Here is a 21,928-nt window from a genome sequence, read left to right as displayed (position 1 = left end):
AATACCAAGACTAAAGGGCTTGTCCAACTTCGTACAACCCCTCGGTCCCTTCCCCGGTTCCCACCTTGACTAGGTTTACTCTGCTCCAATAATGACGTGTCGACGTGATAGGTGACTGCTGCAGACAATCACTGGCCGAACCATTGCTGGAGCTGAGAACACATAGACCACCAGCACAGAACAGAAGGGGTGACATTGTAGTACAAGTAGACAGTGATTTCATGGATTAAATGTTACCTGACTAAACCTAATGTTTCTTGTTTTACCGCAGGGACACGCAGGTCCCCCAGGTCCGGTTGGGCCTCCGGGAATTAAAGGCGAAAAGGTGAGTCTGTGCCGCCCGGAGACGAGTCAATAGTATATTACATATTTCCTGGTATTGTGAATTGTAGCAATCAGTTGTATTGTATTTTATGCACCATTCTTTTAATATGGAGACTGCGTTAACCCCGTCCTTTATCTTTAGAAGTCCGCCGTGCTTCTATACTAATGCATCATGTGATCGGACCCGGGGTTATCTGATGTAGACTTTTCTCTTGGGGGTTTGCGGATACTTATCCTGCTGCCCATCTTTTACAAATCAGAACTTCTCCATCATGAGTATTTCCTGCCTGATAAGTTCTCAGCGACGATGTAATGTAAGGAAATGTCATAAATAGAGCTGGACGGACTCGCAAAAAAAACGGGACTGGCGGGTCCCTGCTCATTTTATTAAAAAAAATCCGGTTCCGATCCAGAATCTGGTACCCATATAAGTCTATGAGAACCAGAATCCGGGGATTAAAAATGTTAGTGAAGGGATAGAGGGATAGGGGTACTCACCGAAGCTCTGTGTCATGGTGGTAAGCTGCTTCCAGGTCACGCATTCACTTCCGGAGCTGCGTGCGTCGGCCACATCTGGCCTTCTGGCTACACCAGTCTGGCCCATGGACTGAGACAGCCGAAGAGCTGAAAGTAGTGGACTGCGGGCTGCAGTTTGCCCTACCTCAGTCTAGACCATGCACTAAAAGTAAAGGTAGATGCTAGAATGTACGGGCTCCTTCCAGGTTTGATGTAATTTGTCATGTGATGGGGGGCGTGTTCAAAATGCAGCCTGGTTTAGAATAAACATTCTTTTTCTAAGTCCACGTGGGCATGGAGTTGTTTATAATAGAAGTAGGAATCTGGGGATAAGACCCCTAGATGGAGGGGGAGGAGAGGGATGAGCAGATCTCTGCGCCTGCGATGTGTCCTCCTCTGCTCAGCCTGAGCGGCCTGCTTCATGGGCGGCATAGGATGAGCTGCACCTGTGATGTGTCCTCCTCTGTTCAGCCTGAGCGGCCTGCTTCATGGGCGGCTTAGGATGAGCTGCACCCGTGATGTGTCCTCCTCTGCTCAGCCTGAGTGGCCTGCTTCATGAAGCAGGAGGCTCAGGATGAGCTGTGCCCGCGATGTGTCCTCCTCTGTTCAACCTGAGCGGCTTGCTTTAAGAAGCAGAAAACTCAGATTAATCTGCACCCGCGATGTGTACTCCTCTGCTCAGCCTGAGCGGCCTGCTTCATGATTCAGACAGTGCCTGTGATTAGTTGCAGGGAGACGCAGTCACACAGGCTGGGGGCACATCTGACTGCAACCAATCACAGAGGCCAGACCGGCCAGTGGGCGGGGAAAGCAGTGCATATGTATGAGCAATGATGAGCGGAGGCCGCAGGAGCAGTGTACAGCTGCGACGTTGCCTTGGTAGTATGAAGCTCTCGCTTCATTCCTATTTTTATTTTTCCTTTATCTTTTTTTTTTTTCTCAATTTGCTCAAGTACCGGATCTAGATCAAACACCCGGAATCCCGGGCCCGACACGGCAACTTTGACACCGCATGGATCGGACTTTTACCAGTCTGGGTCCGCCCATCACTAGTCGTAAAGTGAAGTTCAGACACTGCAGAACTTGAGGATAAAACTGATTATTGAAATCTAACATATAGAAGGAATTGGATCAATTATAACACATTTTGAAGCTTCTCGTCGACCCACTTAACTTTCCCGCTCTATTCTTCACTCCTGCTTGGACGTGATCTGCGATTTCGGGCTCTTTGGGCCACTAAATGCTGATTTAATTTCTCATACATGATTCTAAAAATGTAGATTCTAAAATTGATTGATTGAAAATTGATTCTAAAAATTGTTAAGATCCAAAATCGTTGCTCCAATCATCCCTCACCTGAGCAGCAGATCTTTGCCAGAGGTTTCTCTACATATTTTATTGCTGAATTCTGTAAATTGGCGTCTTATTTTGCACATATCACGGATAGTGCTGAGCGGACCCGGACTGTAAAAGTCCGGATCCGCGCGGTTTCAGCGCTATCCCCAGCCTGGACCCGGGCGCGGGATTCCGGCTGCACGATCCGGAATCGGCAATTAATAAAAAATGTTAAAAAACAATAAATCAATGAGCATTACATACTTACCAGACTCTGTCATGGCAGCACACTTGCTTCCGGGTCGCGCTTTCACTTCCTGTGCTGTGCACGCAGTCACACAGCTTTCCGTACTTTCCCCGCCCACCGGCCGTCCTCTCAGCTGTGATTGGTTCCTGGCTGACGCACCCCCAGCCTGTGACAGTCTCTTCCGCGGTCATCGCTTAGGCTCAGTAATGGGCTGCACTCAGAGCGGGCGGTCGTGCTCTATGGCTGCTCGCTCTGAGATGTAGCAGAGCCGGATATGTTGCCACGGGACTTCTCCTGTGGATTACGTCGGAGCTGCAGGGTTTCTTTGGGGCTTAATAGAGTGGTGAAAGAGGAGTGTTTTGTACTTTATTTCAAATAAAGGATTTCTCTGTGTGTGTGATTATTTACTGTCACTTACAGGTTTGTGTGATGCAGGTATCTGACAGACGCCTGTACCATCACACAAACCTAGGGTTTAGCAGCAGCTATGTGCCGCTATTAACCCCTGCTATTACCCCGACTGGCACCGCATCACGCCAGCATGAAGAGCTGGTATCGCACCGGTATGTCGCATCTAACAGATGCGACATACCGGACGGCTGTGGGCTGAGGATATACCAGCCCCCAGCCGGTGTTATCTTGGCTGTAGGTGAAGATTAGGGGGGACCGCACGTCGTTTTTTTGTTTTTGTTTTTTTTTTCTTTCACCGGAACCACACGTGCGAGGGGCTCACGCAAGTCTGCCATGGCAGCACCCGGCAGCCTCGCACATGTGACTCCGGGCACTGGATACACAGCACAGATACAACGCGACGGCTGGGGCTGCAGCCGAGCGCTATAACTGTGCTGCCGAGTGTGTTTACCACCGTGACCGACAGTGCACTGCTTTCCCCGCCCACCAGCCGTCCTGCTGCCTGTGATTGGTTAAAAAAAAAAACAAAAAGCAGCACCAAATGTGCACTACAGCACTAAACATTCCAAACTGTACTTATTTTAAAAATTTTGAGATTTTTGGCAAAAAATTGCAATTTCTTGAGCTGCTTCGCCACGTCACGGCAAATCTCATTTGAAGCAGTCCTACACTAAAATATTTTTATAAAATGTGCCATACGGCCTCACATATGAATAGTAGAACTGCTCTTAGCAGCACTCACCTGGTCTATTTCAATCCCGTACCCATGACTGAGTCATGGCTGTGGGCGGGACAGGTCCAAGCAAATGCTGCATGAAGTAAATAGCCTGTGGACAAAGCCTGATGACTTAATGTGAACAGTCACCAACCGCCAAAATCTAGACAGATGGAATACATCCCAAATTGGGGTGCAAAGCAAGGTGGAGGTCAACCACCGACCAATTCAATGAAGAAAAAACAAAAAGCAGCACCAAATGTGCACTACAGCACTAAACATTCCAAACTGTACTTATTTTAAAAATTTTGAGATTTTTGGCAAAAAATTGCAATTTCTTGAGCTGCTTCGCCACGTCACGGCAAATCTCATTTGAAGCAGTCCTACACTAAAATATTTTTATAAAATGTGCCATACGGCCTCACATATGAATAGTAGAACTGTGATTGGTTGCAGTTAGCTGACACGCTGCACGGATGGGGGCGTGTCTAGCTGCAACCAACACGCTCCGGTGGGCGGGGAAAACCATGAATAGTGAATTGTCGGCTCCGGAAGGTAACAGTGTGACTCGGAAGAAGTGTGCCGCCATGACAGCGCCTCGGTGAGTATGCCGCGCTCGCCCCTAGCCCCCTAGCCCCTCCACAAACGTTTTAACCCTCCGGATTCCGGTCCCCATTGACTTATATGGGCACCAGATTCCGTAGCGGATCGGATTATTTTTTAAATGTTAGTGATCCGCCGGCCCCGGATTATTGGCCGTTCGATCAGCTCTAATCACGGATAATGATGGATGGAAGGGATAGATATAGAGGGATAGATAGATGATAGATATTGTAATTGCTGCGTTCCTTGCCGAGCAGATTGGTCACCACTGCAGGTTCATAAATAGACTGCAGAGGTAGTCGGTAACCTAGGCAACGAGCTCTACACAATATCATTGAAAAGTCTCCCTTCTTCAGAACGGAGAGGATTTTTAATAACAAATTTGCAAAGTTGCTTTTTGCAATTAAACCAGTTATGATGAGGCTTATAACCCTTTTAAAAAAAAGGGGACTGTCATGGCTTCTAATTTCTATATTCCAGTACTCCCATCTGCTCCCCTTTTAAAGATCTGAATCCGGGTAAACCTCAGATGACGCCCGCAATCTGTGGGGTCTCATCACCCCGAGTTGTGATGGTGTAAGATAAGTGGGGGTCTATGCTGTGCAAAACCAGGAGCTGATACTCAGCACAGTGCAGGAATCTAACCTTTTGGGGTTTTTTCTATCAATACCTATGAATACCTATCATTGCTTGGCTAACAAAGTTGCGCAAAATCATTAAAGGGGTTGTCCGACATAACAAAAATGTTTGAGTTTAAGCTAATCTGTGCTGTATTGTCATATTAATCACCCCTACATTGTTATTTTTTGTTTTCTAACTTTTGTTCCTCTTGAATTATACCTTTATTCTGTGCAGCTCCTTGTTTACATTCAGATCCAGCAAACTGACCACTTCCTGTGCAAAACCTCAGTCAGAGCTGTCACCGCCCGGCCTCAGTGTCCAGCCCCACCCTCTGCCCGCCCCCTGCACACATTCCCTGTCAGTATATTCTGCCCCAGCACTGACCTCTCATCACTACACGGCAGGACACTACACAGCAGATCACTACAGGGCAGCACACTACAGGGCAGCACACTACAGGGCAGCACACTACAGGGCAGCACACTACAGGGCAGCACACTACAGGGCAGCACACTACAGGGCAGCACACTACAGGGCAGCACATTACAGGACAGCACACTACAAGGCAGCACACTACAGGGCAGGACACTACAGGGCAGCACACTACAGGGCAGCACACTACAGGACACTACAAGGCAGCACATTACAGTACACTACAGGACAGATCACTACAGGGCAGCACATTACAGGAGACTACAAGGCAGCACATTACAGGACACTACAGGACAGATCACTACAGGGCAGCACATTACAGGACACTACAGGACAGATCACTACAGGGCAGCACATTACAGGACACTACAGGGCAGCACATTACAGGGCACTACAGGACAGGACACTACAGGGCAGCACATTACAGGACACTACAGGACAGGACACTACAGGGCAGCACATTACAGGACACTACAGGACAGATCACTACAGGGCAGCACACTACAGGGCACTACAGGGCAGCACACTACAGGGCACTACAGGGCAGCACATTACAGGACACTACAGGACAGATCACTACAGGGCAGCACACTACAGGGCACTACAGGGCAGCACACTACAGGGCACTACAGGGCAGCACACTACAGGGCACTACAGGGCAGCACACTACAGGGCACTACAGGGCAGCACATTACAGGACACTACAGGACAGATCACTACAGGGCAGCACACTACAGGGCACTACAGGGCAGCACACTACAGGGCACTACAGGGCAGCACATTACAGGACACTACAGGACAGGTCACTACAGGGCAGCCCACTACAGGGCAGCACACTACAGGGCACTACAGGGCAGCACATTACAGGACAGATCACTACAGGGCAGCACACTACAGGGCACTACAGGACAGATCACTACAGGGCAGCACACTACAGGGCACTACAGGGAAGCACATTACAGGACAGATCACTACAGGGCAGCACATTACAGGACAGATCACTACAGGGCAGCACACTACAGGGCACTACAGGACAGATCACTACAGGGCAGCACACTACAGGGCACTACAGGGCAGCACACTACAGGGCACTACAGGGCAGCACATTACAGGACAGGACACTACAGGGCAGCACATTACAGGACACTACAGGACAGGACACTACAGGGCAGCACATTACAGGGCAGCACATTACAGGGCACTACAGGGCAGCACACTACAGGGCACTACAGGGCAGCACATTACAGGACACTACAGGACAGATCACTACAGGGCAGCACACTACAGGGCAGCACATTACAGGACAGGACACTACAGGGCAGCACATTACAGGACACTACAGGGCAGCACATTACAGGACACTACAGGGCAGCACATTACAGGACACTACAGGACAGGACACTACAGGGCAGCACATTACAGGGCACTACAGGGCAGGACACTACAGGACACTACAGGGCAGCGCACTACAGGGAAGCGCACTGCACGGCAGCGCACTGCAGAGCAGCGCACTACAGGGCAGGGCACTACAGGGCAGCGCACTACACTACAGCATTGCAAATAACAGCCCCACATCGGGCTCTGCACCCCACACCACATCGGGCTCTGCACCCCACACCACATCAGGCTCTGCACCGCATACACACACATCGGGCTGTGCACCGCATACACAAACATACATACACACACACACACACATCGGGCTGTGCACCACACACACACACACACACACACCACCCCATAGGGAGTACATACTCACCCGTCATCGGTCCCCGCCGCTCCTGCATGTTCGCGCGCTGTCTGTGCTCTAGACAAATCAGCACAGTGGTGACGTCACCGCTGTGCTGAAGAGAGCTCAGACAGCGTGCAAGATGAGAAGCAGCGCTGCGCTGCTTCTCATCAGCACTTTCAAATGTACCGGCATCGGTGATCTGTGATCTGTGATGCCGGTATATTTGAATGTGTGATCCTGGGCAGGGGGCCCGGTGCTGGAGCTGACACCATGGCAGCCGCCGCGAGGCCCCGCCGCCAGGTCACGGACCCCCACAGCAGTGCAGGGGGAGGTGCGGGGGAATGTGTGGGAGGGTGCAGGGAAGGGGGCGGGGCTCATCGCACTGTACAGCCCAGCAGGGAGGCGACATGCTGTTTCCACATTTGCATGTCAACATGGCCCTGCCCATGGAGACGTGAAATGACCGGAAGCAGCAAAATCGCGGCAGGAGCGGTCACATGACCGCTCTGAGCCGGGGGAGAGGGGCTGACAGCAGGGCAGGTAAGTGGTCTCTATCTACTTACCTGCCCCAATGTAGCCCAATAGGGAAATAAAAAAAAAAGCAAATTAAGCCGGATAACCCCTTTAAGTTTAAATAAATCCTTAATGGTAAACTGCAGAATCCCCCTTAAAGGGATATTCCTTTATCCACGCTTGCTTTCCTCTTTCCATGGACTTCAATGGAGAAGGACACACAGAAATGTGACCACCTTCTCATTAAGTCAGGGCAGAGGCCATGCAGAATTGGCAAAAAAAAAGCTCACGTGCCCGCACCAATCATGTATTTGTAGCATTATCCTTGTGGATATGTGGAAAATCTGTAAGTTGGGACTGCTCCTTTAAGCAATGTCCTCTTGTCTGCCTGCTCTATGAACTCACAGTTGTAAAAAACAATAAATAAATGTACATTAGACTGAATAAATCCAGTGATCCTGTGGTTTCGTTCAGGAACTTGTGTCAGCAGATTCCCACCGAGCGGTAATATTCCCAGCAGACAGCGAGTTATTGAGTCACCACTGAGCTGATGAGATCAGGACTATAACTTCCCGGCTGCTCATCGCGCGTTCTTCACCGTTCCGGGGGTTCTTGTCACCTGGACAGCGTCTGGTTTGGCAACAGAGGTCTGCTTCAATCTTACTTCATCATCTGGGTCTGTGGTATATAACCATAGCCAATTCATTAGCTCGCATCACATGCATCCACTTACATTAGTGCAGCATAGGGGAAAAAAAACAGAAAATGGATGTGGAAAAAAAAGCTTAGGTTACTTATACATTTCCATTAAGGTCATGAGTTGTTTCGGTAGTGACTCACATGGACTGGAGGATCCAGACCGGGGTACGTATATGTTGAGGGGGGGGAAGCAGAGAGGTGTAAGTATTGGGTGACTGTTATATGTTATATTCACATCATGCACACAGCCATATAACCAGCTTTGGACTCGGATGTTTTTGGTTTTTTTTTCAAGGATCCCATATGCCAAATTTACAGTATTCTCCCCTTGGATGGTTGTATCCAGCTGGAGGCAGGATACGTCGGCACATACAGGCCCATAATACAGACCGGTAGGGACCATCTGTGTCACTGCCCAGGACAGTGCCGTGACCAGGTGACTTCTGCTGCCCCATCTGCTGCGGTATATGATAGAGCAGATGAGCGCAGCGATATATATGATTTGGAGCAGGATTGCTGTGTAAAAAGCAGTCAGTTGTGACAGGACTCCTAGGAGAGACCGTCCTCCTCACCCACACACAGAATGGTTGTCCTCTTTCTCTGTATTAGACCGTTCTCACACGTGACGTTCTTTTCCAACCTCTCATAATATGGGAGACCTTCCGTCCTTTGTATTAATCTAGTGGCCACCATTGAACTGTCTCTAGCTTCGGAATATAAAGCCCAAAACTGGATCCCATATTCCAGATGTGACCTTACAAGTGATTTATAGAGGGGTAACAATACGTTGGGATCACGGGATCTAATCTCTCTTTTTATACACCCTAAAATCTTGTTTGCTTTAGCAGCTGCTGCTTGACATTGAGTGCTGCTGCTCAGCTTATTTGTAACCAGAATGCCCAAGTCCTTCTCCTGTTCTGTAGTCCCGAGTTTACTTCCATTTAATGTATACGCAGCTATAGGATTACTCCGTCCTAGGTGCATTACTTTACATTTATCAATATCTGGGTACAGAAAAGACTGTGAGTCACTGTGTAGGTGGGGTAAGCCGGACTCCCTCTGCCTCACATAAGAGTCCTGTCAGGATTTACTCAGTTTTTAGACCACAATCTTACTCCAAATGATACAGATCAATATATCTGCACTCCCTCTGTCATATTCTGCTCTCCGATAGGTCCGGAGAGATCACCCAACAGTTCACTTAAAATAAAACTAACCATGCATTGTCCATATAGTGAATCTGTTGCCTTCTGCCCAGGAATCAGCGGTAGGACCTAATAAAGTCAGAACATGGACATCACTACAGGTTGAAGAAGAGAACCTTTTTATCTCCTCAAGGCAGTGAGCGCATGCATCTGCTTTAATTATTTCCACAAACCTCTGGGTGTTTTGGAGGTTCAGTGTTGACAGCAGAGACCCCTCATATGTGCTCCTCTTAGTTCATATGTGCTCCTCTCGGCTCACATGGGCTCTTCTCGGCTCACATGGGCTCTTCTCGGCTCACATGGGCTCTTCTCGGCTCACATGGGCTCTTCTCGGCTCACATGGGCTCTTCTCGGCTCACATGGGCTCTTCTCGGCTCACATGGGCTCTTCTCGGCTCACATGGGCTCTTCTCGGCTCACATGGGCTCTTCTCGGCTCACATGGGCTCTTCTCGGCTCACATGGGCTCTTCTCGGCTCACATGGGCTCCTCTCGGCTCTTACCTGCTCCCCTCGGCCCAAACCTGCTTCCCTCGGCTCATATCTGCTCCCCTCGCTCATACAGAGTCCTTTCAGCTCATACCTAGTCCTCTCGGCCCATACCTGGTCCCCTCGGCTCATACCTGGTCCCCTCGGCTCATACCTAGTCCTCTCGGCCCATACCTGGTCCCCTCGGCTCATACCTGGTCCCCTCGGCTCATACCTGGTCCCCTCGGCTCATACCTGGTCCCCTTGGCTCATACTTGGTGCCCTCGGCTCATACCTGGTGCCCTCGGCTCATACCTGGTGCCCTCGGCTCGGACCTGGTGCCCTCGGCTCGGACCTGGTGCCCTCGGCTCGGACCTGGTCCCCTCGGCTCGGACCTGGTCCCCTCGGCTCATACCTGGTCCTTTCGGCTCATACCTGGTCCCCTCGGCTCATACGCGTTCTTCTCGCTCACATGCGCTGACTCAGCTTGCTTGTAACCAGTTCAGACTAGAATATGACTCACGTTTTGGCGAGCGTTGAGAGCATCGCTTTCTATGAACGTCGTGCCTGGGTCCAGCTGGACCGGGCTGCTCTCTTATTGTTCCTGAGGCCAATCAACCAAGCAGCCCAAGAGGAATCTCCTGCAGGGAGAAATTAAGACACCGATAATCAAGTTAATGTTGTCCCAGAATTATCAATATTGGAGCAAGTCATAAAAACAGTCATGGTCACCGTATGCAAGATCCACAGGAACGCCCGCTTATAGGAACATGTGATCACAGGCCAGTAACGTCACACCTTCACTTGTGTCATGGCTCCTATGGTCCCTTAGAAGATGAAGGATGATATGTGGTGTGAGAAGTTCCCATCCACTTGGGAGCCTCCAGATGCGCCGTGTGTGGGCCCTCAGCCAAATACAACACACCCGTCTTCTCTACGCTCTGCGCATTTGTAGCTTCAGATGTTTACTTTCTGGCCCCTCTTCTCTGCATTTTTACTTGTCACTTCCCATTGCTCTTTTTCTCATTCATATAAGCTAAACATAAATTATTCTCCCTCCCTCCCACACAAGTTAACTGTTTACTGGGAGGGCTGCATGTACCCCGGACCTCCAAATGTTGAGTATGACGGTGGCAACGATGGTTCCCAGCTCCTCGTATGCAATGTGGATTAGATTGTGTTGTTCTTTTGTAATATCTCATTTTATTTGTTTACAGGGAGAACAGGGGGAAGATGGCAAAACGGAAGGTGCCCCCGGCGCTCCCGGAGATAGAGTAAGACTATATTCATATTGATCCCTGGCCCTGATCCCGCGGCACAACCTGCGTATCTCACATCCATTAGTGGCATATGCTCAGCCAGAATATGTCTAGGCGGAGGTTAAATTGGGTGTGGTGCTTGTCCAACTTGTAGACAAGCTTCTTAGTGGGTCAGAAACATGTTTTAGGGCTTTGTCTAGTGTCCTGCAAACTATCGGTACAGAAGCTAACACAGTCTCGGCACTGACGCAACCCATTATTTTTTAGGGACCTGTTGGTGACCGCGGAGACCGAGGGGAACCAGGAGACCCAGGATATCCTGTGAGTTGTTGCACTGAGCAGATTTTTATGATTTGATTTACTTTCTATTACTATAAAGGCGGAAACATGCCTGACCCGCACTCAATTATCCTAAAAGTGCAGAGCAATAGTGAATGTCGTTCAGCTGCATTTTACGTTTTTAATTTATCTGCTGGTTTAGTATCTGTTGATCACATATTGCCTGCACATTCACGTCGGCACCACTAGAGGGAGCTTCCTACATTAATACATGGAACTACTGTCTACAGCAAGCTCCTCAGCTCCCCCTGGTGGTGGCAACAGACAACCAGATTTGTACAGTGCGATTGTCTATGGAGAGGATTCTGAATGGAGACGTAAGAATAGAAAATCTGTCCGGTATTAATACTTATCAGGATTCAACAGATCTGTTCTTAAAAATAAAATAAATAATTTTTAGGCAGACATTAAACAATTTTTTTTACCTATGTACAGGGTCAAGATGGACCAGAAGGCCCCAGAGGAAAAGCCGGACAACAGGGTTTACCGGTAAGTTACTGCATGCATCTACTTATTCCTATACATGTGACAAACATTTACAACTTGGGTAAGAGGTGTGCCCCATTATAGGTACTTGATAGTACCACATGGTCATTTACTACTCACTTCTTGTTATATGGATTTTGGCTTTTATTGAGGCCAAAATCGCCATTGTAAAATGTGTGCAGTAATTGATGACTTTACGTCTGTTTCGCGCAGGGCCATGCTGGACCACGAGGTTTTCAGGGCTTAAAAGGATCCAAAGGCGCGATGGTAGGTTGTGCAGGTTACAATCGAGATCTGGGCATTGTGAGGGAACTAATCACTTGTGTCTTAGTTTCTAAACTTTAGAATTGTAAGAGCTGAATTACAAGTAAAGTGTAGAGGAAAACCATGTCCATTTCATCCACCATATATAAAATGTCACGTCACTTTTTTTTTTTCAGGGTTTAAAGGGAAAACCAGGAAAATCGGGAGAAGCTGCCACTCGTGGTCCACCTGTAAGTAAAGATCATCGCAAGAAAATACCGATCTAGAATCTCATTGTGTCTGCTCCTCTTTGGGGCGCCATCTAATGATGACCATACGAGTGACATTTCCTGAGATCTTCTGCGGAAGCCTTAAAGGGATATTCCTTTGTGGCTGACTTCTGGGAACACCACATCGAACAATCGGCCATTCCATATCCGTCCTGATAATAATGCTTGGCCGAGCCTTCCTGCGTTCTCTATGGGGAGAGCAGAGTAAGGCCCCTTTAACACATCATTTTTTTGCTGTAAAGGCTACTTTACACGCTGCGATATCAGTCCCGATATCGCTAGCGTGGGTACCCGCCCCCATCTGTTGTGCAACACGGGCAAATCGCTGCCCGTGCCACACAACATCGCGCAGACCCGTCACACATACTTACCTGCCCGGCGACGTCGCTGTGACCGGCGAACCGCCTCCTTTCTAAGGGGGCGGTCCGTGCGGCGTCACAGCGATGTCACTGAGCGGCCGCCCAATAGAAGCGGAGGGGCGGAGATGAGTGGCTGGAACATCCCGCCCACCTCCTTTCTTCCGCATAGTGGCCGGGAGGCAGGTAAGGAGAGGTTCCTCTTTCCTGCGGTGTCACACGGAGCGATGTGTGCTGCCGCAGGAGCGACGAACTACATCGTTACTGCTGCAGTAACGATAATCGAGAATGGACCCCCATGTCACCGATGAGCGATTTTGCACGTTTTTGCAATGATGCAAAATCGCTCATCGGTGTCACACGCAGCAACATCGCTAATGCGGCCGGATGTGCGTCACAAATTCCGTGACCCCAACGACTCCGCATTAGTGATGTCGCAGCGTGTAAAGCCCCCTTAAGTCACAATCCGTCGAATTTTGAAAAAAACAGATATGGCGACTGATGCCGCTAGATCCGTTTTTTCCTCATCGACTTGTATTAGCGACAGATTGCGATGGATGGCCGAGCGTTTCGGTCGACGGATCTGTTGAAAATTGTTTGTCCGGCAGACGGAGACAACGGACAGAGTACATTTTTTTTTGTCTACATCGAAAAATAGGACAGCGACGGATCCGTCGATGTCCATTGTTTGGTAGAATGAAAGCCTATGGGCGCAGAATCCGTCGTCATCCGTCAAATGACAGAATCCGGCGACGGATTCCATTTTTTTTAACTGAGCATGCTCCAATTTATTTGATTTAGTATCAAATAGCCAGCCACTTGGATCCGTCGAAAAACGGATCCGTTGCATCAGTCTTTCCACAATCTGCGACGGATCGAGCCAGTGGATTGTGACTGACAACAAAAAACTGATGTGTGAGAGTCATTCTCTGTTGTAAACACTCAGATTAGGAGGGGGGAGGCGTGCCATCACACACAGGAGAGCAGACCCCGCCCACTTTACTGCAGCTGTAATGTGAGCTTTTTCTACAGTCGGATTTCTGTAGGATTTCAGAAGCTGCTCCCCCTAGTGTTTAACAGTGGAAAATATCGAACTTTTTAATTTTTTTTTTTATATTTTGCACAATTAAAAACAAATAATATTTAAACAAAACATTTAAATATTATTACTTTACATTTTTTCAGTTATTGAAATTTTTTTTTTTTTTTTTTTGACGATACCTTCCCTTTAAGGAGAAGTCCTCTAGCAGCGGCTTATCTACCCCCAGAACAAAAGGATCCGGCTAAATGTTTCACACTCTACATATTTATGTATCACAGACACTGAAAAAATAATAGAAGCCACCAAGGAATGGTGCTCCATGCACATCTCATCCCTGCGGAAACAGTCTGTCCCAGATCGCTCTCCCTAAGAGCTTCTGCAGCAGCTGCAGTATATATCACATTGCACTTTGCCCCAATTGTTGCAGAACTCCTTTATGAAAGGACGATTGGAAGATTCTGCTTGAGTAATAAACCCCCTTTTATAAATTAGGCATCCACTCCGATCTCGGTGACCTGTATGAACGCTCGCTGCCTCTGAGAATGCATCACTTTATATATTTCACCAGTGGTTCATGGCAGCCTTTAATCAGGAAAAGCAAGATGACGCTACAGGCAGAGTCCAAACGATATGACTTTGTGTGTAAAATTATTTACTTGCTTGTTTTTAGGGAGCAGAAGGAATGGCCGGACCCCGGGGAGTGGTAGGAAGACAAGGCCATGAGGGTCCCTCCGGACCAGATGGAATACCAGGCAAAGATGGCACGGCGGGGCTGAGAGTGAGTGCCCGGTCTGCGTGTGATACTTTATAATCCATCGGGTGAAAGATCATTTCATTGTTCGTTTTTTCTTTCCAAGGGAGAACAAGGTGACGATGGAGAAATTGGCCCTGCTGGCATGTCCGGAAAGCGTGGGAACAATGGAGTGCCGGGATTACCTGGGGCTCAGGGACCCATCGGACTCCGGGTAATTGCTGTGTATATTATATATACTGTATGTAAATTATATTTGGGTCCATCGCTGGTTTCCCCTGTTCTGTCTCCTTCCATTGAACCAAAATAAAATCTAGTTATAGGGTTGCACAGAATTATAGAAACATGGTGGCCTTGTTCCAAAAACAGCATCTCGCCAGTCTGCAGGTTGTGCCTGGTATTGCAGCTGACTGCCGTTGGAAGTCAGTCGCTGCAATACCTGTCACAGGTCACAGACTGTCCTTTGGTGTCCAGCAATAGAAGGTCACAGCGTTTGGCAGCGCAAAATGCTCCCTGACTTTCTATTAGCCCTGCTCTTAGTATTCAGTGTACTAGGTATCGCCTCTGCTGAGTTTTCATCCCTTTACCTTTAGGACCCTGTGGAGGTCCTCTTCCCTTCAGCTGCTAATCATCAGTATTTCCTCTTGGGTTTAAATACTCTCATTTTCACTAAACGTGTGATTCTGATATTCAGTTCCTTCACAAGCTCTGGATGCAAGCAGGCGGCTTGCACTCATCAATAGGTTCATTGCTGAACTTATTTTTGTTCTTCTGTGTTTTTCCCTGTGTCTTCTATAGTGTTTAGTGGGGTTGATGAAGAGCTCATCCCACCCGTTCCCTATCTCAGGGCCCAGCTCTAGGGTCAGGAACGAGGACAGAAAATGGAGGGTAAAAGTCCAGATAGGGCTCCATAGTAATATCATTTTAGAGATATCGGTGGTATAACAGAGCCATTCAGGGATTCCCCCCCCCCGGGTTTCATATAATTATATTCTGTGGGTGTTGAGCATGGGATGCGCTGATCACGTTGCGTATCTGGTAATTGTACATGTCCGTATACGACCCATTCTGCCGACTGTAGCGGGATTAAGTCTGATTTCCATTAGGAAACGCTGTGCATTGTGTTTTATGTTATTTGTCTTTACTCCGGATGAGCAGAGACAGCGCTCCAATATTATGTCTGTCCGGCGTATCCAGGTGGAGCAAGTCTGACTCATGTTAAAGTGGAAAACAGCCATTATTAACTCCTCTGGGTTTTATTCTGCACTTTACCCGGTCTTCACGGGTCACGTGACCCAACGACGCCAGATATTCATTTAATTCTTCTGTATCCTCTGGTATTACACTATGCCAAAAGAATCTCAGCCGACCGCCTAAGACAAAGCCTATTATCTGCTGCCCTCTAGTGGACAAGATCGATAAATACGGAAACTGCGACTTCTGTGGCTCCATAACAATGTGCAGTTGTGATTTGCAGGAGGATTAAACCTTCCCGCATTGTGTTGCTGATGGTGCACATTCGGCAGATGTCAGGAGTGTGCGGAGATTTCCCGGTGGGATCTCTTCTGGCTGGAGGTGTATACACAGCTGTATACTGCTCGGGAATGTCCGCTCTGGCCACAGATAAATGGTTGCAGATTTCTTTCATTTCACGGTTTTTACTGAATAGATTTTTATTAGTTCTGTTTTTTTTTTTTTTATTTATCCTTTTGATAACTCAAGCTTCACTTTATGGGGGGTGATCGCTGTCCTGGACATCTTTGGCAGTATTTCTTCTGATCCAGTTGGCGCAGTTTTTCCGGAAGAACACCCCCCCCCACCCCCCCACCCCAACCCAAGGTGTCCGACAGAGAGGGATGAACACCACTTTACAGACTCCTAATTTGCACATGGGAAATGTGTGCATATTGCACAATTTAGTTACGGGAGCCACTACAAGCTTTACGGACCTGACAGCAGGCTCCATTTAAAGGGGTTGATAAGATCGGGGGAAAAAGTTTTGTCTTGCTTGGGGTTTGGTTTTGGTTTTACCAGAAATAGCAACACTATTATCTATACAATCTATATATGAATATCTATATAATCCATCTATTATCTATATAAGATATATAAGAATATCTATGAACTGTTTCTGGTAGTGCAGCTGCAGTACCAGTCACAGGCCATAGACTAAAGTGGCGCTGTTTCTGGCAGGAACCTAACCGCCCCATACATGGCCAGATTTTATATTAAGTATACTGCACAGTACATGTTTGAAGGATGCCTCGGTAAGGTGTGTGTATATATATATATATATATATATATATATATATATATATATATATATATATATACTAGCTGTACTACCCGGCTTCGCCCGGGTTAATAACTGCTGTTAACAAAAGAGAATATTACCAAAAATGTATTCTGCACACAAAAACCACAAAACAAAAAGATATAAATGTAATTATAATGTCTGTCTCCCCCTCTGTATATATCTCTCTGTCTCTTGCGTCAAGCAACGCATGTGACTGATGCAAAACAACGGAAATATGAACTTAGCCTAAGCTGGAGTTCTTCACCTTTGAAACCAACATATACAATTTCCTCTTATGTGTGATTTTTTTTTATCTTTGAGGAACGCCACATCTCCCTTATTTTCTCTCTAATCTCCTTGCAGCTATTACGGCCAGACACTCGGGCAGCCTGTGTGTGACCCATGGGAAATGCTCCTTGGCATTGTGGACTATTCTATGAATTTTAGGGGAATATTTTTTCGTAAATTCAGGTTCTTCCCAGACTTTGGCCTTTGTCATGACATCAGTTACTTTTAATAAATATGACACTATCTGCTCCGTGTCACCAGCAGAGCCATAAAGATGAGCAATGAAACCTTCTACTTCCACACATTATATCTGATCTAATATGTCCCAAGTCCACAGTATAGACTTGTGCTGTAACCATCCCATCACTTTCTGTGGGAACCACTGACCTTTGGCATACTTTAGCAGGTTTACACTAGCAAAAAAAAAAACAACCCACAGCATTATTGTTATTATTATTTAACGGCCTTCATGTCCATCTTGAGCCATGGAGACTTGATGGATGAACACTCTGTAGGACGATCGATCTTCTGCAGCCTAGATAGGTCCGCCAGGGTGTCCTCCTCCTAGATAGGTCCGCCAGGGTCTCCTCCTCCTAGATAGGTCCGCCAGGGTCTCCTCCTCCTAGATAGGTCCGCCAGGGTCTCCTCCTCCTAGATAGGTCCGCCAGGGTCTCCTCCTCCTAGATAGGTCCGCCAGGGTCTCCTCTTCCTAGATAGGTCCGCCAGGGTCTCCTCTTCCTAGATAGGTCCGCCAGGGTCTCCTCTTCCTAGATAGGTCCGCCAGGGTCTCCTCCTCCTAGATAGGTCCGCCAGGGTCTCCTCCTCCTAGATAGGTCCGCCAGGGTCTCCTCCTCCTAGATAGGTCCGCCAGGGTCTCCTCCTCCTAGATAGGTCCGCCAGGGTCGCCTCCTCCTAGATAGGTCCGCCAGGATCGCCTCCTCCTAGATAGGTCCGCCAGGGTCTCCTCCTCCTAGATAGGTCCGCCAGGGTCTCCTCCTACTAGATAGGGCCGCCAGGGTCTCCTCCTCCTAGATAGGTCCGCCAGTGTCTCCTCCTCCTAGATAGGTCCGCCAGGATCTCCTCCTCCTAGATAGGTCCCCCAGGGTCTCCTCCTCCTAGATAGGTCCGCCAGGGTCTCCTCCTCCTAGATAGGTCTGCCAGGGTCTCCTCCTCTTAGATAGGTCTACCAGGGTCTCCTCCTCCTAGATAGGTCCGCCAGGATCTCCTCCTCCTAGATAGGTCCGCCAGGGTCTCCTCCTCCTAGATAGGTCCGCCAGGGTCTCCTCCTCCTAGATAGGCCCGCCAGGGTCTCCTCCTCCTAGATAGGTCCGCCAGGGTCTCCTCCTCCTAGATAGGTCCGCCAGGGTCTCCTCCTCCTAGATAGGTCCGCCAGGGTCTCCTCCTCCTAGATAGGTCTGCCAGGGTCTCCTCCTCCCCTCCTCCTAGATAGGTCTGCCAGGGTCTCCTCCTCCTAGATAGGTCCGCCAGGGTCTCCTCCTCCTAGATAGGTCCGCCAGGATCTCCTCCTCCTAGATAGGTCCGCCAGGATCTCCTCCTCCTAGATAGGTCCGCCAGGGTCTCCTCCTCCTAGATAGGTCCGCCAGGGTCTCCTCCTCCTACATAGGTCTGGCAGGGTCTTCTCCGCCATTATCTTGTTAGTATCAAGCCATCGGGTTGCTGGTCTTCCTTTTCGCCTTGTTCCTTCTATTTTCCCGACCATGACGTTCTTATCCAGCGATTGCTCTTTTCATTTGATGTGTAGACAAGCCGTAGCTTGGTGATCCTTGCTTCAATTTGTATGTCTGGCTTGATTTGTCCCAATATTGATTTGTTTCTTCTTCTTGTCATTCATGGTATTGATAACCTCTTTCTCCATCACCACATTTCAAAGGCGTTAATTCTTCTTCAGTCTCGTTTCTTCATCGTCCAAGTTTCGCATCCATATGTTACCACAGAAAATACCAGAACTAATATGTCCTTCTTCAAAACTGTCTGTAGGGGGAGCTCCACTTAGAAAGTTTACTCCTAAAGTTCATGCTGGGTGAAAAGTGAGCGAGTGGTCACCAGCTGTGGATGCTTATCACTGCGCAACCTTTCGACTTCAATCTTCCAAGTTGTCTTTTGTTTTTCATTAGTAAAATTGATAACATCTATATTGTGATTGCTTTAAATGTGAATGTTAATGTATTGCTGTGCATAGCAGTTACAGAATTGTTTTATATCTGATAAATCATAGTCCATCTTGATTAGACGTTTTGGAGAGCTTTGTTGTTTGAAGCTTTCATGTGTTAGAAAACACTGCAAGCTGCTCTGATGCGTCTGTCTGTCTTCAGACTTCTCTCCTGGATACTCGTCTAAGCTCACATCTAACGAAATCAATAAAAACAAAATGAGACTTGAGCCTAGATTCAGGAGAGGAGAGAGGCCGAAGACTGACCAGAGATCTCAGCTGTCAGTATCGAGCAGCTTGTAGTGTTTTGTATTCGTGTAAGCTCTAGATGAAGAAAATGCTTTTTTATCTTGATCATCGGCTACCGCTATCCTCCTTGGCCACTGCTCTCTGTTTTTAATGCCATTATATTCCCAGTAGTATTGATGACCTGCCTCAGCCGGACTAAAATAAATAAATAAATACAAATACATGATGTAAAACACAAAAATAAGATCTTTTTCTTAGTAATACTAAATAGTCATATAGTTATAGATTAAATATTATCCCCATACTATTACTACACAGTCTACTATATCAATTATATCACTATACAAAAAATAAATAATGCTGCCACACCGTAACCACATATTACCACCAAATGTTCGAACAATACCACTATGTGGATAAATAATTAATAAAAATCACTGAACTAATAATACTAAAGATACCCCCCCCATACAATGACCGTATATACAGTACAGGTAACGCCATATACGACCAGTGATGTCTGCACCTCAAGGAATCATGGCTTCTCCCAGCCACGGCTCGACTTTGGAGACATCTAAAAGGGCATTTACATGCTGCAACATCGCTAACGATATATCGGCGGGGTCACGTTGTTAGTGACGCACATCCGGCGCCGTTAGCGACATCGCAGCGTTTGACACCAATGAGCGACGATCATCAAGCGCAAAACTGTGAAAAATCGTTGCTCGTTGACACGTCATTAATTTCCTTAATATCGTTGCTGCTGCAGGTACGATGTTGTTCGTCGTTCCTGCAGCAGCACACATCGCTACGTGTGACACCGCAGGAACGACGAACATCTCCTTACCTGCGGCCACCGGCAATGAGGAAGAAAGGAGGTGGGCGGGATGTTACATCCCGCTCATCTCCGCCCCTCCTTTGCTATTGGACGGCTGCCGTGTTCACCGGCCAGAGCGACGTCGCAGGGAAGGTAAGTGCGTGTGACGGGTGTTAGCGATCTTGTGCGCCACGGGCAGCGATTTGCCCGTGGCGCACAACTGACGGGGGCGGGTACGCTCACTAGCGATATCTGTACCGATATCGCAGCGTGTAAAGTACCCTTTATACTGATCACATATAGAGCACCCTCTCCTCTTTCCCCTCAATTCTACAGTAGCAGTACCTCCCTTTTTATCAATCAGTAACCGTATCCCCTAATATAAAATACATTATAGTAGATGTTTCTCTATGTGGCCCCCCCATGCAGTATAATGCTTATGTTCCCTTTGTGCCCAAATACAGTAAAATTGCACCAATACAGTAGTATTTCAATTTTTAATTTCCCTATAGAGGTGAAACATTTCTCTGTGGTCCCAATATAATCGTAATATCCCCTTTGTGGCCCAATCCCTTAAAGGGAACCTGTCACCACCTTTTTGGCCTATAAGCTGCGGCCACTACCACTGGGGTCTTATATACAGCATTCTAACATGTTGTATATAAGAGCCCAGGCTCTGCTGTATAACATAAAAAACGCTTTATAATACTTATCTAACAGTCGCGCAGTTGGCCAGATAGGCGTCTCCGTTCTGCGATGCCGGCGCCAGCTTTTTCGGCCATCTTTATTCTCCTTCTTCTCTAGCCGCGGTGCATGACGGGTCCGACGTCATCCACACTCGCCAGCATTCAGGTCCTGAGCAGGGCAGATCAAAGTATTGTAGTGCGCCTGCGCAGGACCGGTGAGTGTGTATGACGTAGCCGCGTCATGCACACAGGCTCAGAAAGAGGACGAAGATGGCCGAAAGAGGAGGCGCCGGAGCCGGAGAACGGAGATGCCCATAAGGCCCACCGCGTGACCGTTAGGTAAGTATTATAAAGTGATTTTTATGTTCTCACAGCGGCCTGGGCTCTTATATACAACATGTTAGAATGCAGTATATAAGAGCTTATAGGCCAAAAAAGTGGTGACAGGTTCCCTTTAATTATGGCGTCCTATGTGGTCCCCATATGTTAATAATGCCCCTCTCCCATACATTTTGAACCGCTTTAGAAGTAATGCCCCATTTGTGACGCTGCGATCTGCCCCCTGTCTTCTCCCCTTTCCAGGCTGGTTACTCTACAGCCGGGGTCCTGCAGCTGCAGAGCATACTGGCGGTGCATTAGTGACATGTTGGCATCATGTCACCGGCCCACCTCTGATGCGACACTGGTGGGCTGTAGAGTAGCTGCGGGGCAGGGAGCTGGTGTCTCTGCTTCACAATAGCTTTTAACTGGAGGTGAGTCCAAACATGCACTTACAGTTGAAAATAGCTTTGGCCCTGACTGGATCCCCTCCCTCATAACCGCGATCGTTGCACCCCTG

General features: G+C 48.0%; 1 protein-coding gene across 1 annotated transcript in view; it reads left to right on the top strand.

Moving 5' to 3' along the window:
• COL27A1 (collagen type XXVII alpha 1 chain) overlaps window positions 1–21,928 on the top strand; it is a 347,486-nt gene that overhangs the window by 303,363 nt on the left and 22,195 nt on the right. The window contains exons 41-48 of the mRNA XM_075324295.1: window positions 272–325; window positions 11,036–11,092; window positions 11,345–11,398; window positions 11,852–11,905; window positions 12,116–12,169; window positions 12,343–12,396; window positions 14,504–14,611; window positions 14,691–14,798. Coding sequence (XP_075180410.1) covers window positions 272–325; window positions 11,036–11,092; window positions 11,345–11,398; window positions 11,852–11,905; window positions 12,116–12,169; window positions 12,343–12,396; window positions 14,504–14,611; window positions 14,691–14,798 — 543 coding nt within the window. The remainder of the gene's footprint in view (window positions 1–271; window positions 326–11,035; window positions 11,093–11,344; window positions 11,399–11,851; window positions 11,906–12,115; window positions 12,170–12,342; window positions 12,397–14,503; window positions 14,612–14,690; window positions 14,799–21,928) is intronic.

The sequence above is a fragment of the Anomaloglossus baeobatrachus genome, chromosome 9, assembly GCF_048569485.1.
Source record: "Anomaloglossus baeobatrachus isolate aAnoBae1 chromosome 9, aAnoBae1.hap1, whole genome shotgun sequence".
Classification (NCBI taxonomy): domain Eukaryota; kingdom Metazoa; phylum Chordata; class Amphibia; order Anura; family Aromobatidae; genus Anomaloglossus; species Anomaloglossus baeobatrachus.
The sequence above is the reverse complement of the archived record's forward strand: the minus strand, read 5'-3'. Positions and strand labels throughout refer to the sequence as shown.